Source organism: Chiloscyllium punctatum, chromosome 8 (assembly GCF_047496795.1).
Source record: "Chiloscyllium punctatum isolate Juve2018m chromosome 8, sChiPun1.3, whole genome shotgun sequence".
Taxonomy (NCBI): Eukaryota; Metazoa; Chordata; class Chondrichthyes; order Orectolobiformes; family Hemiscylliidae; genus Chiloscyllium; species Chiloscyllium punctatum.
Window position 1 is genome coordinate 68,650,191 of NC_092746.1, and position 21,737 is coordinate 68,671,927.

Consider the following 21,737-nt stretch of genomic DNA (forward strand, 5'->3'; position numbering starts at 1 on the left):
GTGCACAGGATAGTTTCCAAACATGGTTCCAACCTCTCTTTATCACCCTTAGAGGGCAAACCTACTCCATATTTTAGCATTGTAATGGACAGCAAATCCCATTGTCTCAAAACAACAGATAGAAGGTTTTGCACAGAGTGTCACAGCACATGCATTGAACACTGTAACTGCCAATCACAGAGCCATCTACAGGTGTAACAGTACTGTCACAGTATTGAAATTACAAATTATACTCCCTCGATAGTTACCTCCACATAATAGATAGATATTAATTCAGGAGAATAACACTTGAAGACCTAACGGACTACGGTTGGTTCTGCCTCATGCATGACATACTAAACCAAGCTCCATTTATATTCTCAAACAGATGCAAAAAAATTCCCAGACATGATTTGGAAAAGAGCAGAGAAGTTATCCTTGCATCCTGGCTATCTTTATCAATTAAGTAATATCTCTTTGATAGGTCAACTGGTCATTTATCTCACTGCTGCTTTTTCAATTGTTATTTTTTTCATGTCGTTCACAGGGTATGAAACATTATTGGTTAGAGCAGCATTTGTTGCCCATCATTAATTGCTGTTGAGAAGGTGGGGGTGAGCTGGCTTCTTGAAAACCGCGTCCTGTTGGAACAGAGGTCAAGGGTTTTGACAGAGCTACTATGAAGGAACATTTACATGATCCAAGTCAGAATCATGTGTAGCTTTGTAGGGAATTTGGCAGTATTCTCTTGGACTTACTGTCCTTGTCTTTCTCAATATTAAAATTTGTCTATTTTGAATTTAGAGAAGCCTTAATGACTATTGTATTGTTTTATATAGATGTTACACACTACTCCACTGCAGATTGCTAGAGAACAGAGTGAATGTTAAGGCAGTGGTTTGGGTGCCTATCAAATGTGTTGCTTTGTCCCACATAGTATCAAGCTTCTTGACAGTTGTTGAATATGTGCTCACCAAACCAGTGGAGAGTACTCTGTCACACTCCTGCCTTGTGCCTTTTAAACAGTGGACAGGCTTTGGGAAGAAAGGAGGTGAATTATGCGCCACAGAATTCCCAGCCTTTCACTCGTTGTTACAGACACAGCACTTATGTGGCTGGTCCAGTTCATTTTCTGATTAATGGTAACCTTTAGGATGTTGATAGTTTTCTGTATTCTGTCGTGGGATATGGCTGTCACTGGCTGGGCCAGAATGTTTTGCCCATCTCTAGTTGCCCTTGAGAAGGTGGTGATATGCTGCCTTCTTGAACTACTGTAGCTACACACTGCCACACACTGTAGCTACACCCAAAATGTTATTAGGGAGGATTTTGACCCAGTGACAGTGAAAGAATGGTGACATGAAATGGACTATATAATTACAACATTTTTTTCCCATTGTAAAACTGTTTTCCAATTTAAAATATGGAAATATGTGAAAATAATTATTTTAGAACACATTTTTGTATATTTATTTTGTCACTTTTTTGGTTTTATTACACAATTTGTGATAATCTTCATTTGTTTGTTTAATTATCTTCACAGCAATGAAAGAAAATGGCTGTGCAGTGCCACAACTTGCTAACATTAAGCATGACAGACATCGAGAAACACAATAAATTATTACAAGCGTAGAGTCGTAATTTATATAATATTGACTAATGATGTCAACTCTATACCTGCAGTCATATCCTTGAAACAACAAATGTCAGATAATACATGACAGTATCTTGTGGCAGAATTAAACATTCATGTTGAATTATGTTAAACAAAGATATGTCACAGAACATTTGAGGCCGATGTTGATGGGAACTGAGGTGTAACTGAGGAGTTGAATAAATACTTTTGCTTCAGTCTTCACATCAGATGCCACTAACATCACTCCAAAATTGCTAAATAGTCAAGGGGCAAAAGGAAGAGAGGAAATAAACCAAAAATAATTGGGCCAAGGACTGATAAGTCCCTTGGAAATGCATCTTAGGACAATAAAGCAAGTAGCTACAGAGATAGTAAATGCACTGGTATTAATCTTCCAACAATCCTTAGATTCTGGAAAACTCCCAAAGGATTGGAAACTGCCAATGTTTTGCCTTTATCTAGCAAGAGAAGACAAATAGGCAGGTAACTATAGGCCAGTTAGTTTACCATCAGTTATTGGAATAATGTCAAAATCTATTATAAAGAATGTAATGGCACAGCATTTAGAAATACATAAGATAATTAAGCAGAGCCAGCATGGCTTCATGAAGGGTAACTCATACTTGACAAATTTAAAAGAACTATTTGAAGATAAATAAAGGGAAAGTAGTAAATGTAATATATTTGGATTTTCAGAAGGTATTTGATAAGACACCAGATATTAGGCTTCTTGATAAGATATGACATGTTGGAAGTAGTATGTTAACATCAATTGCGGATTAGCTAACTAATAGAAGCTAGAAAATTGGGATGAGGGCATTTTCAAGATGGAGAAAGTGAGGACTGCAAATGCTGGAGATCAGAGTCGAGAATATGGAGCTAGAAAAGCACAGCAGGTCAGGCAGCATCCGAGGAACAGGGGAATCAACATTTTGGTATAAGCCCTTCATCAGGCTGTGCTTTTCTAGCAGCACACTCTTGGCATTTTCAAGATGGTAACCCATAACTAGTGGTGTTCCACAGGCATCAGTGTGAGGGACACAATTATTTACAATATATGCTAATGACTTAGAGGAGGAAAGTTAATGTTCTATAGCCAAGTTTGTAGATAACACGAAAATACGTGGCAAATCAACTGGTAAGGATGACACGTAGAGTCTGCAGAGAGATACAGATGAGTTAAAGGAGTGAGAAAAAACTTGACAGGTGGAATATGTGAATGAAAATATCAAATTGTACACTTTGGTAGGAGGAGTAGAGGAGCTGAATATTACCTAAATGGAGAAATACTTTAGAAAGCAATGGGACAGAAGAAAGCTATGAATCACAAAAAAACTAGCATCCAAGCTCAGTGGGTATTAAGGAAGACAAATGGAATGTTGGCCTTTATTTCAAAGAGGATAAAGTATAAAAGTAGGAAGGGTGTTCTCAAACTATACAAGGCACTAATCAGACTACAGTTGGAATACTCTGAACAGTTTTGGGCCTCTTATCTGAGGAAAGATAAAGTGGCAATGCCAGATATGGAGGGTCTGTCTTATGAGGAAAGATTGAGTACTTTGTGCCTGTACTCACTGTAGTTTAGAAGAATGGAGGCAATCTTACTGAAATATGGTTGAGCTTAGGGGATGTATGGAAGTTGAGAGATCTTGCCAAGAAAACTATTGGGGCAGACACTGATCCTGGAGGCTCCTGAGGCATGCACCTGGGCCTCAAAGGCAGGCACTTCTCTCCAGAATGTACCCAGTCTTTGCCTCATGCAAATTGCCACAGCTCGGGAAGGCAGACAACCGTAAAGGTCTAAAAGCTGCTCATAATGAGGTATGTATCAAATATCCTATTTAAGGCAGCTACCTGAAGTCTTGCTTTCAGGAAACTGGCGTGTGGTTTGGACTGGGGAATAGATTTTTGTCACTTTAACTTGTTACATATCCCAAAGATGCCTCTGTTTTCAGTTAGGTTCAGCTCTATATCTCTCTCATTGTCACGTTTGCTAAAATAATGTGAAACGATTTGCAACACTGTTGTCACTTTCTGGTAATCAATTATAAAACACTACTCAGCAAATTTTCACTAATATTATCACCATCATCAGTTCCTTAGTAAGGACATCATCCCATAGTCACTGGAAAGGACAGAACCACCCATGTCCACCATGACATCAGCTTCAATTAAAACAAAAGGTACAAATGCAATAAACTTCCCTCATTCCTTGATAGATATATCCGATATTTTAAATATCAGATACATGAAAATGATTTCAAAGTAATTCATCAATAGACTGCAATGGATGATATAAACTATGAGCTTTGCAATCAACATTTACAATGGTATCTGAAACATTCAATGAGATTACTTCCTTGTGACAACCCAGGTATCAGCATTTTCTACAATCCTAAACATAATGCAATCCCAAAATGTGAAATTCAGTGATAATTTTTAAAATATTTTTAAGTAGTTACACAAAACAAGACATTATCCTTTGTGAACATAAGCCGAAAAACAGAACTGATGCAGTTGCTCACCATTTTATGCCAAAAATATTCAGAAGTACGAGTTAAAGTGTGGACATCAAAAGAACTTACAATTTCAACAGCTCTGAATTACTACCAAGGCTAAGAAAACATTTAAATCAAAACTACATGTGAGAATAAATATCTGTGGATGTTATTTTTTGTAGGTTTCACAAGTTATTATTATGCTTTGTGAACATTTCCCACCAACATGTCCCAATTACTTTCTTTGCAAATTTTGGTGTCACTAATAAAGTAACAAAAAATGGGAAGAACTGTTTATCTCTCAAAAGATGTATAATTTTTTTCAGGCTTCTTAATGTATTACAAACAAATTAACAATATTAACTCAAACATGAAGTAAAAAGACATTTAAACAAATTAGTATGAGGAACTAGAAAATGTCCTCGTTAATAACCAGGGCATTGTACATAAAAAGTATTTATTAGGTTTGTGCAGCACTACTAGAATAGCGCAAATTGATTTTAAAGTCTTTACTTATTCTAAGATGAATTTAAATAAATTGCAAAAGAATGTTGTTAGTCCTTCAGAAAGATAATCATGAATATCCTGTCATCAATACTTTAATGTTGTCTATTTATGTGTATGAGAACATGGGCTGCCAAGCTTTATATCTTCCAAAATAAGTACATCATATTCTGCAAATCAATGAATCCACAAAGATCTCTAGTCTGTTCTAACTTTTAGAAAAGTAAGGCATTTCTCTACATTAGCTCGTCAAGAATTTAATTGAATCAAACTGAACCATATCGATTCCGGCAATGGCAGCACCAGCAATGCTAAGTATACAACAGAGAAGAATATTTTTGTCTTACCTGAGTTCGATTAAAAGCCACACGTGCAAACACAGCCTGGGAGATGCCTGCTCGCTTCAACTCATCACGAACCCACTGGTAGATTTCGGAAGACACTTCAGCATTTGATGAAGTTTGTTGTTCTAATGGTTTATTAATGGTCCGGTTGACAGGAGGGTGGTTCAGGTATTGCTGATTTAGGGATTGCTGTGCCAAGAGTCTGTTTACAGCAAATTGTTGATTTAATATCTGGGCCATAACCAGCTGCTGATTCACCAGCTGTGGGCTAAGAGGTGCCGAAACAAGTCCAGGATGTAAATTGGAAAGTTGGGGCCTGGTAGCAGGCTGACCACTATGTGGAAGCTGGGCAGGTGATGGTGGCTGGGGCAGTTCAGTACCATTCCCAGGAACTGTTTGTGATCCAAAGTTAACATGATTTGTTCCTTGCTGAGAAACAGACAGTTCAGACATAGTCTCCATTTCAGCTAGAGCAACAAAGAAAATAAGTTTCAGAAATATGAACATATTTGAGTGACAAACATTAATATCCTAAAAGTAAAAGTCTTGTACGTAATGCTCATTATGTTTTGCCATTAATTATAGTTTGGATTAATATTACAAACTTTACTGTAACTAATAGAACTATGCTAAATTTTCTACAATTCTTCGAGGCAACCAATAAAAGAGGCCATGCATATGTATTACGTCGCTGTCCTAAAACTCTACGGGCATCTTCTTACAATGGGATATCTGCTATTTACTAACGATTGAATTTTACATAAACAACAAGTGTCTAATAATTTGTCCATCAAGCTCACCCTTCAATGTTATATCTGCATATGTGCAAATGTCTTGTAACAGATTGGTTCATACTTCATATGAATAACACTCATACTGAACCCTATTTGAAAGGGTATAAAATATGTGAATCAAGCCAGAGGAAAATGGGTCAATTTACTTTCACTGAGGAACCACTAAGAAAGACAACTATACACAGTCAACAAAATGTTCGAATGATCACATAAGGAATGGGAAGAATTGAAATAATTTCAAATCTATCTCTTTGAATTTCTGTTATCATGTATTCTTTAACTTGAAGTAGAATCTCTCCTTTAAATGTAATTTGCAGCTCCAGTGCAAATTGAATCTAAAACTGCACCATGCTGGAGTGCTCCCCTTCCTCCACGTTTCTGCTCAGATGCATTAGCAAAACACCAAGCTGCCAAGAACCAGAGCTTAAAATTAAAATGTATTTTTAAAAATGTCTTTAATTAGCTTGAATTTATATATTTAAGAGCAATATCATGATAATGTTTGAATAACTCCGCTGAAGATTGGCTCATCATAAGAAATAAACATTTTATATCATTTAAAAAAAACATTCATAACATTTTAAAACATTCCTATTGGCGTCTTTGAACCCAAAGGATTCAGCTAAATTTTCAGAGCCTATCCAAAAGTCTGCAAACAGGCACAATTAGTGGAGACTCCCAATGGTAATTAATTTACCCAGGCGGGAGGAGCTGTTTTGTGGGAGTCACCTACTTTTAGTCTGAATTCCTTTTTAACCAAGACTAAAAACCGTAGAATCGCAAGTTGCACTCAGCAGAATATGTTTTTAAAGTTTATTTTCAAATCTTTAAAATCTTTTGTGTTAGTTGTAACAAAACATAAACAAAGACAAGTGGAAATTCCAGGTCTTTGAATTCATTTATTGCCTTTAACAGTAATTGTATGTGCTTTAAATTTCCAGATAATGGTACTTACTGTTCATCTCACAGGAACATTCTCTTCTCCTTGCCCCTCCCTAAGAGTGTCCCTGCTCAGCAGACACTGGAACAGAATTTACTTGAATTCCCCCAGGATTATTTTCAGGTTGCAAGGATTAAAAATAAACCATTTGTTTTAAAAAAGTGATGAAGACTGTACTGTCCTACTCTGGTAGTTATTCTGTATCAAACTCTCCCAGCTGTGTATTTTTGGTCCTGCTCCCTGGAGTGCAAGCTCCTCATGGGTCCTTGACCTTGATATTGCTAACTTGAGACCAAGCCACAGTCTTGACCCAAATTCTCCCCAGTGTGACCAAAGCCTGAGTCCAATTGCCCCTGATGCAGCAAAACTTTTAATCCATGGGCTTTCAACCTTGCAAGTTACTGACAGGTTAGCTAGCTCGCCGACCAGAACTTTGTTCTCACTGTAGAGGCGAAACGTGTGGTGCTGGAAAAGCATAGCAGGTTAAGGCAGCAACCGAAGAGCAGGAGAATCAATGTTTCAGGCATAAGCCCTTCATCAGCACTTTGCCCTCTCACTGTAGGGACCCACATAGTGAGGACAGAGAGGTTGAAACCCTGTGCTGTTGACAAGGAGGTGGCAATTCCCTCTGTGGGTGAAAGCGTGCTCAAATAGAAAGCTTCCCCATCTCCCACGTTGCTACCAGGTATTGCCGGCAGTGAGGAAAGATGCAAATTGGCCATTTAAACAGTTAATTTGACTTTTGGACAGGAGGGGTGTCTACCACCTTCACTAGCACAGTGGCAGGAAGATGGCTGGTACTCTTTCCGTTACTATTGTAAAACCCCCACCCCACTTCTCAGCCCATGCTCGGATGTCTAATTCCATTAAACTCTCATTTCCCTACCAATTTCAGTTTCTAATATATCAGCAATCAAGAGCTTTCCCTGAGACTGACTGCATTTTGCAAAACTGGCATATTAAAATTTCCCTTGCTTTTCATTCCTTGTCCTCTTCCTCTTCTGTGTCTTTTTTCCATTCTTTTCCCCTCACCTCTTTCTAATTTCCTCTGTGTTCTCTAAACCTCATTTCAAGTCCATCTAAACCTTGACCATTCTGGACTAACTATACCGGAGTTACTACTTCCAACTCTGATGTCCTCTGCAGTTCCCACTGTCAAACTATCTTGATTGAGCAGATGCTGCTCCCAAGACAACAACATCTATCTCACTGGCCGGAATCTAGATACTTCCAGGCCAGACACTTGAAACTTTGACTGTCATCTGGCCTCTTATTATGCTCTCCTTACCCAACACCTATCAAACCTCACCTATCAAACCTGTTTCACTTACCAACTCCATCTGCTCTGTCAATATGCCTCCATCCCACTATTCTTCCTTCTCTAAACCTGCACTTGCTTAATTTCAGTTCCCTAGAACCCTATTCTACTGTCCCATGTGTCTGAAACTTTGAACCATATACAATTTCTTCCTTACTTTTCTGGCTTATGATTTTCACACTTTGCCACTGATCTTATTTTACATTTCACTCTAGCCCCTCACAACACAATTTCCATGTCTAATTAAAGCATGTCCTCTCGCCGTCACCTTCCTTGGCAGCACTCCAGGCCTAAGAATCACTTCTTTCTACTTCAGAGTTGTGGCTCCTGAGGTAACTATCCAGTCCAATGCTGAGTTCACAGATGGGGCAAGTGTTGTTTGAAGATAGGGTAAGTGGGTCATCTGGATTTTTGAATTTTCTTTCCACCGCTCGAAATAAACCTTTAGAAATGTAGTGAGGTCTAAATCTTCAGCTGATTCTTAGCATCTGAACAGAGGTGACAGGTTGCTTTTAAGATAAGTTTAGGAACTACTAAATTAATTGAAGGATTTCTTCCATTAAGTGTTCATTTGTTAGTGCAGTTTGTGAATGTCCTCCACCTGATCTTGTTGGAGAAGCTCAAAATGGCTGGCTCTTTCATAACTATTCCTTCTCCAGTTCAGGCAATGTTCATCCCATGAGATGGTGGAAAGATTGCATAAAGGGTAGATAAAAAATAAAGATAAAAGAAAGCCACGACATGGAGTTCATGTGGACTTCCAGAAGGTATTCAATAATGTGCCACATAAAGGTTATTGCACAAGGTCAGAGCTCACGGTATTGAGAGTAAGGTATAGCATGAATTGAGAACTGAAGATAGAAAACAAAGTCAGGACAGCAATAAGGATCAGTTGTAGGGCCTCAATTGTTTACTCCCTATTCTAATGACTTGGAGGAGAACCCAGAGTATAATGCATCCAACTTTGCTGAATATACAAATATAAGTGGGAGAGCACGTTGCGATGAGGACACAAGAGGTTTGCAAGGGGATTTAGATAGGCGATGTAAGTGGGCAAAAACTTGGCAGATGGAGTTTAATGTATGAAAGTGTGGGGCCATGCACTTTGGTGGAAAGAACCAAAGACACGCTATTATTTAAATTGAAACAGACTCCAATAAACAAAAGCACAGAGGGATCTTGGTTCTCTTATGCATGATACACAAGAAGTTAGCATGTAGGTGCAGCAAGTGATTAAGACAAATGGAATTTTCGCCTTTGTAGCAGGTGGTTGGGGTTTAAACACAAGAATGTTTTGTTACAGCTGAACAGGGTGTTGGGATGGTTAATCAAGAATGACTAAACAATTCAGGTTTTGTTTTTAATTCCTTCACAGGATGTTATAGAATTTTGTTTAAGACTGGGATGTGAAGGAATTTCTTTTCCCAGAGAGTAGCAAGTGTCTAGAATTCTCAACCACAGAATATTGGGAAAGCTAGATCACCAAGTATTTGAAGAAGAGGTAGATATATCTTTGAAGATAGTGAGGAGTTGAGGATTATGAGGAACCATGGAATGTCACCTTGCTGTGGTGGAGAGGCTTGAGTGTTCCTTTGATCATAACAGCAATACCAGCAGGGGTTCTCGACTCCTGGCATGGCCAGCCATGACATTAAGATGGGAGGGAAGGAACCAGACAAAGTGCAATGCAAAATGGTGATCCAGGTAAAAGAAACCTGTGAGATATCATCATCTGCAATGATGGATGAAGGCTGCAGCAGTAGTAGAGAGATCCCCAATCATTAAGGTTTCCTTACCTGGAACTGGATCTTCCTTCCGTGTGTCTGTTGATGTGCAACAGCAATCCCATATTAAAAGATTCCCTATGCAAGGTTAGAGATTACACCTCCCCCCCTCCAACCCCAATGCACACACACACACACACAAGATTGTGAAACCTGAAAGCCCTAGCGTCATGCTGGCTTGTAGGCAGAGTGTGACTCTGTCATTACGCCTTGGAATAGGAACAGCAGAATGTTTCAACAGCTTTCTTCATGACTGAGCAGTCCTCTTTAGGACCCATTCTGCTCACCCCACATGGGGAAGGGGATTGAAAAGGTGTTGTAAAAAGTAGTCTGATTCCTCATCAACCTGGATGGTAAACCAAATCCAGTGGGTCTATCTACCTACAGTCTGTAAACCAAAGTGATAATTAATCTTGAAAACAAGGAATGTATGATCCCTCATGGACAATGAGCAAAACAGTCATTCAGAAAGAAGAACTGCCCTGTTTGCCTCAGGCACTTCAACATTGACACCACAGATGAAGGGCAGCTGAGGGAAGAAGGTGGTGGTTAGAACTTCACCTGGACAGGAAAACCTGAGGATCAGCCCAGGATGCATGGAATTTGATTTATTATCAAGAATGAACTTGCCAATTGACTGTGAGCTGCCTGTTGGCATCAATGATTGCCTCACAACTCTCTAACTCCAACTTGCCATTAACCAGCAGACAATGGTCCTGAATGCCTGCTGTCCAACTCTTGATGCTACAGATGAACATGAATAGGGGCTTCTATTCTACTCTGGACACCATAGTCACCAACATCCCTAAGGAAGATAAAATTATCCTCCTTTGAGACATCAATGCCAAGGTTGGAAAGGAATCCCAACTCTGAAAAGAAACTATTGGAAAAGAAGAAGTTAGCAATTGCAGCACCAATTGGATTCTCCTGCTCACCAAATGTACAGAACACCAGCTGGTCATCACCAACACGCTGTTTAACCAAAAAGACAAGGTCAAGACTTCTTGGAGATATTCACAATCAAGACACTGGCATGTGATTGACGACGTCATCATTTGACCCTGAGACCTAAAGGACATCTTCATTAACCAAAATGATGACCAGTGCAGACAGCTGTTGTACAGACCACTGGCTCATCTGCTCCTTAATGTCCATCAAATGCCACTGGAAGCAGCTGAAAACAAAGAAACAGTTCAGATAAATGCTCAACATTAAGTGGATTCAACAGCCAAGCAGACTGTTGAACTTCTAACAATGTCTTCACAAAATTTAAATGGAGTGGAGGAAATATGGAAAGAGCTGAAGACAGCCATCACCTCACATTGTGAATAAACCATTAGCTACAAGGTCAGAAAACACCAAAACTGGTTCAACAAGAATGATCATATCATCTAAGATGTGATTGACAAGAAAGGGGGAAGATCTCCATGGCTGGCAAAGCAATATTACTAACGAGGCAGACAGGAGAGCTCATCAAACAGCAACAGCGGAGTTACAAAGAAAAGCAAGGGAAATCAAGAAGCAATGTTAGACTGAGAAAGCTAAGGAACTGTACATCCTTGCTAACAAGGGCTTCTTCAGTACCTCCATGGCAATTTAAGGAGACAACACTCTTGGTTTCAAATTGGTGTGGAGTAAGGATGGAACCCTTTTAAGAGACAGAAGAATCATCAGCCTCCAATGGAGAGAATGCTTCAAAGAACTCCTAAACCAGAATAGAGTCATTGATGAAGGTATGTTTGAGCAAGTCCTCAACTCCCCATCAAAGATGGCCCTAGATGCCCTTCTCATATGGCAGAATTTGAAGCCACCATTAGACATATGAAGAATGGAAAAGCTGAAGAAGCAGACAGGATTCCAGTGAACTTAGGAGAGTAAAGCTTACCTCCCATCTCCATCAACTATTCTTGAAAATCTGGGACAAAGAGGAAATCACTGTTGATCTCAGAGATGCTGCCATTACCACCATCTTCAAAATAGCATACAAAGTGGACTGTGGGAACTACTGAGGAATCTGTGCATTTCCAAAACCTTTTGTTCTCCAGTTAGGTTTAACTATGAAATGTGGGTGGCACATCTGTCATGGCAGAGATTGTAACGAGTTCTTATCTGGATTTACCAATCATATCAATTTTACCATTTGAGATCCAGCAAATTCAGAGGGTTCGGCTTTGCCAAGACTGACAATGGAACTGGAAGGGTGTCTTACTTCTGTTCCCTTCCTTTTTTTTTCCATTTTCCACACCATTACAATTAAAATTAATGCACAAGCAGCATATATGGGAGACCCTTGCAATTCCACAATTGGAAAGCTTTTCCGTGGTGAAACATGCCATCAGTTTGCAATGCTGCAGCTGTGGGTGGGCTGTAAGTGTGGGCCTGAGGCTTTCTGCCCAACTCCATTGCTATTAGTATATGAATTCTAAGCATAAAGGTGACTCAAGTACTTTTTAAAATTTAAATTCCATTATAAATATTTCACATTATATGGGGTTTCACTTTATTCAGGTGTGCATCACTAGTATTTGTGGAGATCAATAAATTAAATCAATTGGCATGCCTTATGTTCGACACTGATAGGGAAGTTAAGGACATCCTATATTGTGGAAGGAACAACCATTTAATTTGCATTCACTCTCAGATGTTCTTGTAAGTGTGCAGTGTTGGACTTTTCATTATGTGGGACTTTGCTGAACTTACAGGTTCAGCTGGTCTTCCATTGCAATATAAACAACATTGTCCAAGATCACACTCAGTCTGTACCTGTTATAGGTAAAGTCAAACCTCTATAAGGACTCTGACAGCTTAACACCCTGTGATGGACCTACAATTGATCAGTGTTGACACCACTCGTTTAGTTTTTCATTTATTTGTTTTGACTGACTAGCTCCAGCCATTCATAACCAGGATGTTTCCACTTCACTTTTGTACGGCCCCATCCCACATTCTGGTGTCCCTTGGATCCCTCCCTAGAAGTTCCTGACCACACTCCACATGCCATCCCACCCCACCACTGATTCAACTTTGTTGGTCCCGAGCCTGCCATTTTCCTCCTCCCCTCCCTGTTCCAAAAAACTGACCTCATTGTCAGCTGCACAATACCAATTGGTGCACAACACTCTTAAACAAACATGAACCAGGAATGACAAGATTCCCATGAGCCACTTACTTTATTTTGCAGGCAGGACATGATTAGAAGTACATTTTAGGTAAATGTGAATTCATGCCATGCTACATTGCAAGTGCAAACCCCACAGGCCGCTGTGAGGTCTGATATGCCACAAACGTACCCATGATTTTATCTCTGCATCACAACTTATCACTCCACATGCTGCATTTCTTGCTATTACTGGCTTCATAAAATCCTCCCAGAATGGTGAAATTTAGAAATCCTGAATGAGAAGTCAGGATTTGGATTACATCAATATTTTCAAGCCATATTAGAACATTTTCAGGCAAAAGCCCAAAAGCCCTTTCTGTGAACTAAATGGTTAACGGTAAAAAGTATTACATTCTAGATCCAGCAAAGAGCTTCATCTTTTTTATGCCACCTTCACTTATTTATTAATCTGGAACTCCAAGCACAAACAATTACTGACAAAACATATATGCATTACTTTCATAATGTCACTGTATTTATACAAAGGTCTTCCTGCAACCCCCATGAATTACTGATGAGCGATATTTTGGGTTTTAATATCCCTTTTAGGGTGCTAACTGTCAGAATATTTTCTCCGTTTTCCTGATAGCTTAAGCATAGCCAAAAGTACTTTCTCTTTTTTTAATTAAAATACTGCTATTTTATTGAATTATCGGAAAATTCGCTGTTGCTTTACTTCAGATAGAAAATGTCCACATAATTTATTTACTGTGCGTTATGTAATACCCTTGGGGTTTGATTCTGAAAAAGCATCTGCAATCATTTTTTCATCATAATTGCTGATTCCAGTTGTTAACAATGATCATTTTGGCTGTGAATTATTCTGAAAAGTGTTGCTTCACCTCTTGGTCCTAATACGGTAATTTTCCTCTTGTAGTTCAGCACTCTGATGAATAATATTGAGGCTATGAGAAATAATTACTATAAAAATATCAGTTCTGAGTTGCTCAGAATAATACAAAAAAAGGACAAAATTTACTACAGAGAAAATGTCATAATTTCTGGAGGGTTTTTCATTATCTCACCATAGTGTCTAAACCAGTGTTATTTTAGACCATGAAGCACTTGAACTAATGCCCCTTCAATTCACTATTCTGATGTTCCACTCTTTTGGTCTCAAGGGTGCAGGATTGACAATACTAGATAACAGAACTTCTACATTCACTTTCGTACAAGTGCTGACAATAAGCATTGTATAAGGTCAAGTGTGGTGCTGCTACCATCAAGGTTAGACATTGATACAGTCATGACAGTGGTTCTATAACACAGCATCAGACAAATACCTTCATTTGTAGTGCATGTGATCTGCATTGTCTGAATCTGATCTCTCACATTTCTAAAGGGGAAAGAGCATTTTTCATGCTGGAATTTGCATTTCAGGCACTCATTCACAAACTTCAGGTGATGAGTTAAAATGTTACTTAATTTTAAATAATGATTATGCTCTCAATGTTAAAATTATATTCGATAGATTAAGACATCTCAATATCACTGTTGATACAAATAATTAGAACTGGAGTTTAGCTGATGGTTATCTGGAATCGCATATCTGTACACTATCACAAGTAGTTCACATTTTTGCAATTAAATTCCAAATCTTCTAATTTTTATTTTTAAGTAATTAACATGTCATCTGTCTTCAACGATTCAGCTAAAAATATTTTGAGATAATTGTGCAAGTGATTAAAATTGCTTTATCTAAACAGACAAAGGCATGATGTTTGTCACTTACTGAAAAAGTATGTGCCCACTATTACCAACATAATGAACAGATTAGGAGTATTCCTTGCTTACCAATCATATCTTTTGTCTTCTTAAAATGTTTATACCATCTTCCAAATTCTTGACATTTTGCTGCTGATACATTTGCATAGTAAGTGCTGTTTACAATGGAGGAAATCATACTCTGCATTATGAAAACAAAATCGTCAGTCAGTAACAAAAAATTAAAGCTGATTTAAGCTTGAGGTATATATTTCCTCAAATGTTTAAGGCAATGAAAATAATAAAAGAAAATGCTTCCACTTGATGCTTTAGTTCCAAAGTAAATCTAACTTAAAATCATTATTTAACTAAAAAAAACTTCTAATTTTTCTGTCTCCTTTTGAATAAATTTCTTTCTTCATAATTGATTTGATCATTGTAAAATCAGTTTATCACAGTGGATTACAAAATATTTACAGAAATCGTAAAAAATGATAAATCTAATATTATAATTATAATTATTATATTTACAACTTTTTTGCAAATGTACATAACTTTTAGAAGAATCAGACACCACAAATCAAGCCCATTCTGATCGAAACGGTACATTCATATACAGTAATAATTTCAGGCTTAACAGATGGTATATCAATTAGCTGTGAGTTTCAATCAACTTCCAGGCTGTACTTACTCAGCCTTCAAGACAAAGAGTACATTTCCTTATAATATGATTAATTTCTACAAGACTATTTATTCAGGCTATGGGTTAATACAGAAGAATTCCATATTGCCAATATTTGAACAATTTGCACAGAATTAATCTAAATGAGAACATATATTTCTTTATCAAATTAGATTAATTTTATATTGCTTCACTTTTCCTGTGAAATCAATTAAAGAACTGCCTTAAACAATAAGCTTTAAAAACTGTTTTTAAATTAAAACGAGATTACTCTCTATGTTTGATTCCCAAACTGCGATAAGTGTATGGGTGAAAGCTGGAAGTTGTGTTTTACTCTGGGGTGAAGAAGTGTATATAAAAAAAGGTCAAATAAACAGTATTCAACATTGTGAGCTCTCAGTTATTAGACCTTGTCTCCAAGAGTTTTGTATTTTCATAACAGACCATTGTACTGTAATCCTCTTGTTTGAGAGAAGACACTATTTAAAATAATACTTACACACAGAAATGAAAAGCAGAGAAATACAAATATGTATTAAAAAAATGTATTAAAAATGTATTTAAAAAATGTATTAAAAAAAACCAAACTGTCACCAAGCAAAATATTGCAGATACTGGAAACTTGAAAGAAAGATGGAAAATGCTATAAAAAAATACTCAAGGTCATGGAAGCATCTGTGGAGAGAAAAACAGAATTAACATTTCAGATCTGTGACCTTCCCTTTCATCAGAACTGTCCTGATGAGAGATCACGAGACCTGAAGCATTAACTCTGTTTTCTCACAAACATCTGAATTAGGAGCAGGTGTAGGCCAATTGGCCCCATGGGTCTGCTCTGCCACTGAATAAGATCATGGCTGATCTGATTACTCCAAGTTCTTGCCTATTCACAATAACCTTTCATTCCTTTGCTTATCAAAGGTCTTGAATGGCTTATGCCCAAAACATCTACTCTCCTGCTCCTTGGATGCTGCCTGACCTGCTGTACTTTTCCAGTGCCACACTTTTTGACTCTGACTCTCCAGCATCTGCAGTCCTCACTTTTTCCTTATCAAAGGTCTATATCTGCCTTTAACGTATTCAAAGATTCTGCTTCCACCGCCTTTTGAGGAACAGAGTTCCAACAGACAACACCTTACAGTGACCCCTAGCTCTAGATTCTCTTACAAGAGGAAATATCTTTTGCAGACGCACTCTGTCAAGACACTTCAGGATCTTATATGTTTCAATCAAGTCACTTCTGATTTTCTAAATTGCCCTATACAGCCATTCTTAATTTTATACACAAATCTCCTCACAATAAACACAAACAATCTAATAGCTTTCCAAGTAATTAGCTAGATTTACATACTAACCTTTTATTATTTATAGGAGAAAGTGAGGACTGCAGATGCTGGAGATCAGAGCTGAAAATGTGTTGCTGGAAAAGCGCAGCAGGTCAGGCAGCATCCAAGGAGCAGGAGAATCGACGTTTCAGGCATAAGCCCTTCTTCAGGAAAAAGGTTTCCTGAAGAAGGGCTCATGCCTGAAACGTCAATTCTCCTGTTCCTTGGATGCTGCCTGACCTGCTGCGCTTTTCCAGCAACACATTTTCAGCTTTTATTATTTATACACTCGTACACCCAGATCCCACTATATCTCAGAGTTACGTAATCCCTCACTATTTAGATAATATGCTTCTTTTTTTCTCCTTCCTGACAAAATGGAGAACTTCACATTTTCCCCACAATATACTTCATTTCCCAGATCTTTGCACACTCACTTTACCCATCTATGTCACTTTGTAACCTTCAATATTTCCTCTTGGCAACTTACATTGCCACCAACCTTTGTGTCATTAACAAATATAACAATCATACCTTCATCCTCTTCAAGGCCATTTATATCAATTGCAAAAGATTGAGCCCCAGAATTGATCCTTGTGGCACACCGTTCATACATCTTACCCACCAGAAAATTATCCAATTAGGTCTCTTCTCTATTTCCTATTAGGTAGTCAATCTTTTATCTCTGCCAAGTACAACACACCCTACACTAAGTTTTTACATTTCACAACAACCATTGATGTGGCACCCCAACAGATATTCCCAGAAACTCAGAAACAGCACATCCACCAGTCCCCCTTAACTACATCACATGTTACATCTGCAATGAACTGTAATAAATTATTTAAACCAGATCTTACTTTCACAAAACCATGTTGACTCTGCTTGATTACTTTCAACTTTTCTAAGTTTTATAACTTTTCTAACTCTGCTATAGTCCAATCACAGGCTTTTGAAGCACTGCTTCTTCATCAGGTCTTCGGCACCTCTACATATCGCATTTAATAATAGGTTCTAACATCTTCCCTGTGACAGGGCTGAGCTAACTGGCCTATAGTTTCCTACTTTCAGATTCCTGACCTCTTTCAATAAAGGAGTTACATTAGCTATTTTCCTATCTAACAGAACTTGACTTTCCCCTGGTCAGTATTTCCAATATTATCTGTTGTTATTTTGAAGGTTACTCAGTGCAAGAATTTTAAAAAGCATATAGTTTGAAAGTATTTCAGGATAAATTAATTTCAACAGGATAAATAATATACTTGACAGAAATGTCTAACATTGATATGTTTTAATTGATCTGCAATTTCGAAGTTAATGAATGCGCAATACGTCAAAAACATTTAAGTTCTTTTTGGTAGGTTCCTTATTATATGACCATGCAGCTGATTGAATATTAGCAGATCTTAAAACCTTACATGATTTCGAGTCCTAGGCTAAATTGCACTAATGCTCTGTCTACAATACACTGAAAATAAATTAATGATTAGATGCCAAATTTTATAAGATGACCTAAATAAGGGTCTTGAGGGACACAATATACTGCGTAATAGCCTAAATGAAATTTAATTAAACAAAACAGGCATCGAAGACACAACTGGTTATCAGGTACTGCATTTCTTTCCATTTCTGTCAAAAGAAAACAATTGTATTTTTCCTGCTGCCAGCTGTTCACCGTTACAACTGAATGGAGTTAGCAGATTGATCTATTCCCTGGGACAGGTGATCCAAATTCAGCACTGGAGTCCCGCTTATCAGAGATGAAGGGAGTTTAATTGTTACTCTTGAACATTTGAGTTAATCTGGGGATAAAACAGGACTCTACATGGAATTTCCTCCTTCCAGGTGTGCAATGATCAATGGCCAGAAATGTAAACATTGTGAAAAGAAGACTAGATGTTGAAGCCTTTTATCCTACTCTCATCAGAACTAGTATGCAAGAAACAGACTTGGGTAAAAAAGAGGACTTCTTCATATACAGCATAAGAAGTGGGTGCTGATTGGTTGAGCTATTGATGGCATGGTGGTGCAACAAAAACTGTCAATCTTAATGCTTAAAATTAATTCGATAAGAATTGAAAGATTGACAGTTAGCACTACTTGCTGTTTCTCCATGCCAGTGTTGATCGAATCAATCGGCACCTTCTCACACTGCTACTTAGTGCCAAGGGAGAGATAGTGGTTTGTGATGATGGGCAGCACTGATCAGTCAAGGCATTTGACATATTTCTATGTGTCAATGTCACACCTGCAACATGTGTCAACAGTTTATGTGGTAAATGCTCGGCACGTGGTCCAAGTAAATAACGATTTATGAAAGGAAAAAGGTGAGCAATCTTTACTGGGGTCAAGGCGATGACAGTCAGATAAGAGGCTTATCCAATTGCACTATGAGGGTTGGTTGGTGGTTGATCTGATCTGTGTCTTAGTAGTCTGGAGATTCGGCCCCAGCCACATCTTCAGGTCAAGTGAACCAGTCTAGAGATTACAGGATATCTGTTGGGGTATCATCAAGACGGTCAAGTGGCTGGGCTGCAGCCAATCCTACCACGTTGGTCTGGGGTGGGCCACATCTCATCAAGGGATTTGGTCAATAATGGACAGGGACTGTATTAGGGGGCATTCCAAGGAGTCTTGGGAAAAGCAGGTAACTCATATTTAGCTATGGGTTTTACTTTTCTGTTTCACTGAAGAAATATTGGCAGCGTAGGAGGCAATTTCTGAGATCAGAAAGCGAAACAATAGGAATGGATAAGGAGTTCCAGAAGATGTGATGGGATTTCAAATAGGGTATGGTATCTCTGGCATCTACATCAGGCAGTTCAAGGGCTGGTGAGGGCATATAAATTTCTAAATTCATTGGCTCCAGGAGTAAAGTAGGGGCATTAGGTATATAAATGGGGCTGACCTAGCCATCACCACCAAACTGTGTTAGCTACTACAGTAGGATATGCATTCAGAAGGATCTGGGTGGAAATCCTGTTCCAGTGGCACTTAAGATTACAGCTGCCCTGAAATTTTATAGTTAAAAATCACACAATACAGGTTATAATCCAATAGGTTTATTTGGAAGCACTAGCTTTCGGAGCACTGCTTCTTCATCAGGTAGCTGAAGGAGCAGTGCTCTGAAAGCTACTGCTTCCAAATAAACTTGTTGGACCTGGTGTTGTGTGATTTTTTAAAATTTGTACACCCCAGTCCAACACACCAGAGGCTCCTCCACATCATGGCTGAAATTTTATGGCAGCAGCTCACTTTAAGAAGCAAATGGGGATCTGCGTGGTGTCTTCCAATCTTTGACCCATAATTGTATCTGGGTTGTTATTGATGCCATTATCTCAAGCTTTTCACACCAATCACAAGAAGCGTCAAACAGCACAGGCTGGAAATTTCTCATGGGACATGAGCATTGCTGGCTGGTCAGTATTTATTGAGAAGGTGATGGTGTGCTGCCTTCATGAACCACTGCAGTCCATGTGCTCTGGGTAGTCCCACAACCTTTAGGGAGGGAATTCCAAGATTTTGACCAGTAATAGTGAAGGAATGGTGATTTATTTCCAAGTCAGGATGGTGAGTGGCTTGGAGAGGAACTTACATGTGGTAGTGTTCCAATGTATCTGCTGCCTTTGTCCTTCTAGATGGAAGTGGTCATGGTCTTGGAAGGTGCAGTCCAAGTATTTTTGGTGAATTTATGCAGTGCACCTTGTAGATAGTACACACTGCTTCTCGTGAGCTTTGACAGTGGAGGGAGTGGATGCTCGTGGATGTGGTGGGAATCAAGTAGGCTGCTTTGTCTTGGATGGCATCAAGCTTCTTGAGTGTTGTTGGAGTTGTATTTATCCAGACAAGTGGGGAGTATTCCATCACATTTTTGACTTGTGCAATGTAGATAGTGGACAGACATTGGGAAGTCAGGCGATGAGTTAGTTGCCACAGTATCCCTAATCTCTGACATGGTCTTGTAGCCATTTTGTTTATATGGCCAGTCCTGTTGGGTTTCTGGCCAGTGAAACCACCAGGATGTTGATAGTGGGGGATTCTGTGATGGTAACACCATTGAATGTCAAGGGCCATGGGTAGATCGTCTCATATTGGAAATGGTAGTTGCCTGGCATTTGTGAAGTGCAAGTGTTACTTGCCACTTGTCAGTCTAACCCTAGATATTGTCCAGATCTTGTTACATTTGAACATGGGCTGCTTTAGTATCTGAGGAGTGGGTATATTGGTTCTATACATTGAGGGCAAAAGATAGTGAATGGAGGATCATTAACTGGCATTATGGTAGCTATAAGGGTTGTGGAGCTATGAGAAGTCATGGGATGGATGGGAGTACAGTGGCAATGCACAGTGGTCAAACTCACCTCTAAAATACACAAGGTAAGTTAATCAATTGGGCAACCAATCAGGAAAAGATCACCCCAAACACTGGGAGATACGGAATCGATGAGCAACTGCTCCTCCAACACAGCTTCCACGTCTCTCACAGTTGTCCAATCACACATTCCCTCCTTCTTCTTGAAGCTCTTCATAAAGAAAGAGTCTTAATTGAAGGAGCAGCAAGCATGGGAGGGAGGGGTAAAAGGTTCAAGCGAGTAATCTGGCTGGTCCTGCAGCACATAGGAGACCTCAACAAGGCTACAGCAGCCCAGGCACACTGGCCTTCAGCCTGCTTGAAGGAGCTTTCAATTGGAGCTAAGTTTTGATTTTGCTGATAAGGGGAAGAGCAGTGCTGGACCTGCACTTCAGTGAATTATGCTCTGAAGATGCTGGGCCCAAGTTTCACCAGTCGGTGCAGATGGGGTCTCACTCCAGAGTTCTGGCTGACGAAAGAGGGGAGGCCTTTAAAAGCTGCCTGCCATCCTACTGTCATTTCATCAAATGTTCCAGAACCTTAATTTTTGCCATAGAGCTCCTTAGATAGAGCTAAAATAATATCTGGCTTGTTTCCTGTGACTGGCACATAAACTGGGCAAGCCTGGAGAAATGTGCATTGAATATTTAGCACCTGTCAAAATCAAACTACATTTATCTTCACTATCTGCAACCTGTTTCAATGCAGTAACAAATAT

At 38.8% G+C, this 21,737-nt stretch overlaps 1 protein-coding gene across 6 annotated transcripts in view; it reads right to left on the reverse strand.

The window, feature by feature from the left end:
• Window positions 1-21,737, reverse strand: part of LOC140480614 (DNA-binding protein SATB1-like) — a 129,462-nt gene that overhangs the window by 78,209 nt on the left and 29,516 nt on the right. For all 6 annotated transcript variants that reach the window (XM_072575723.1, XM_072575728.1, XM_072575724.1 and 3 more), the window contains 2 exons: window positions 14,752-14,863; window positions 4,965-5,428 (listed from right to left, as the gene is read on the reverse strand). In XM_072575723.1, the coding sequence (XP_072431824.1) occupies window positions 4,965-5,428; window positions 14,752-14,863 (576 nt within the window). The remainder of the gene's footprint in view (window positions 1-4,964; window positions 5,429-14,751; window positions 14,864-21,737) is intronic.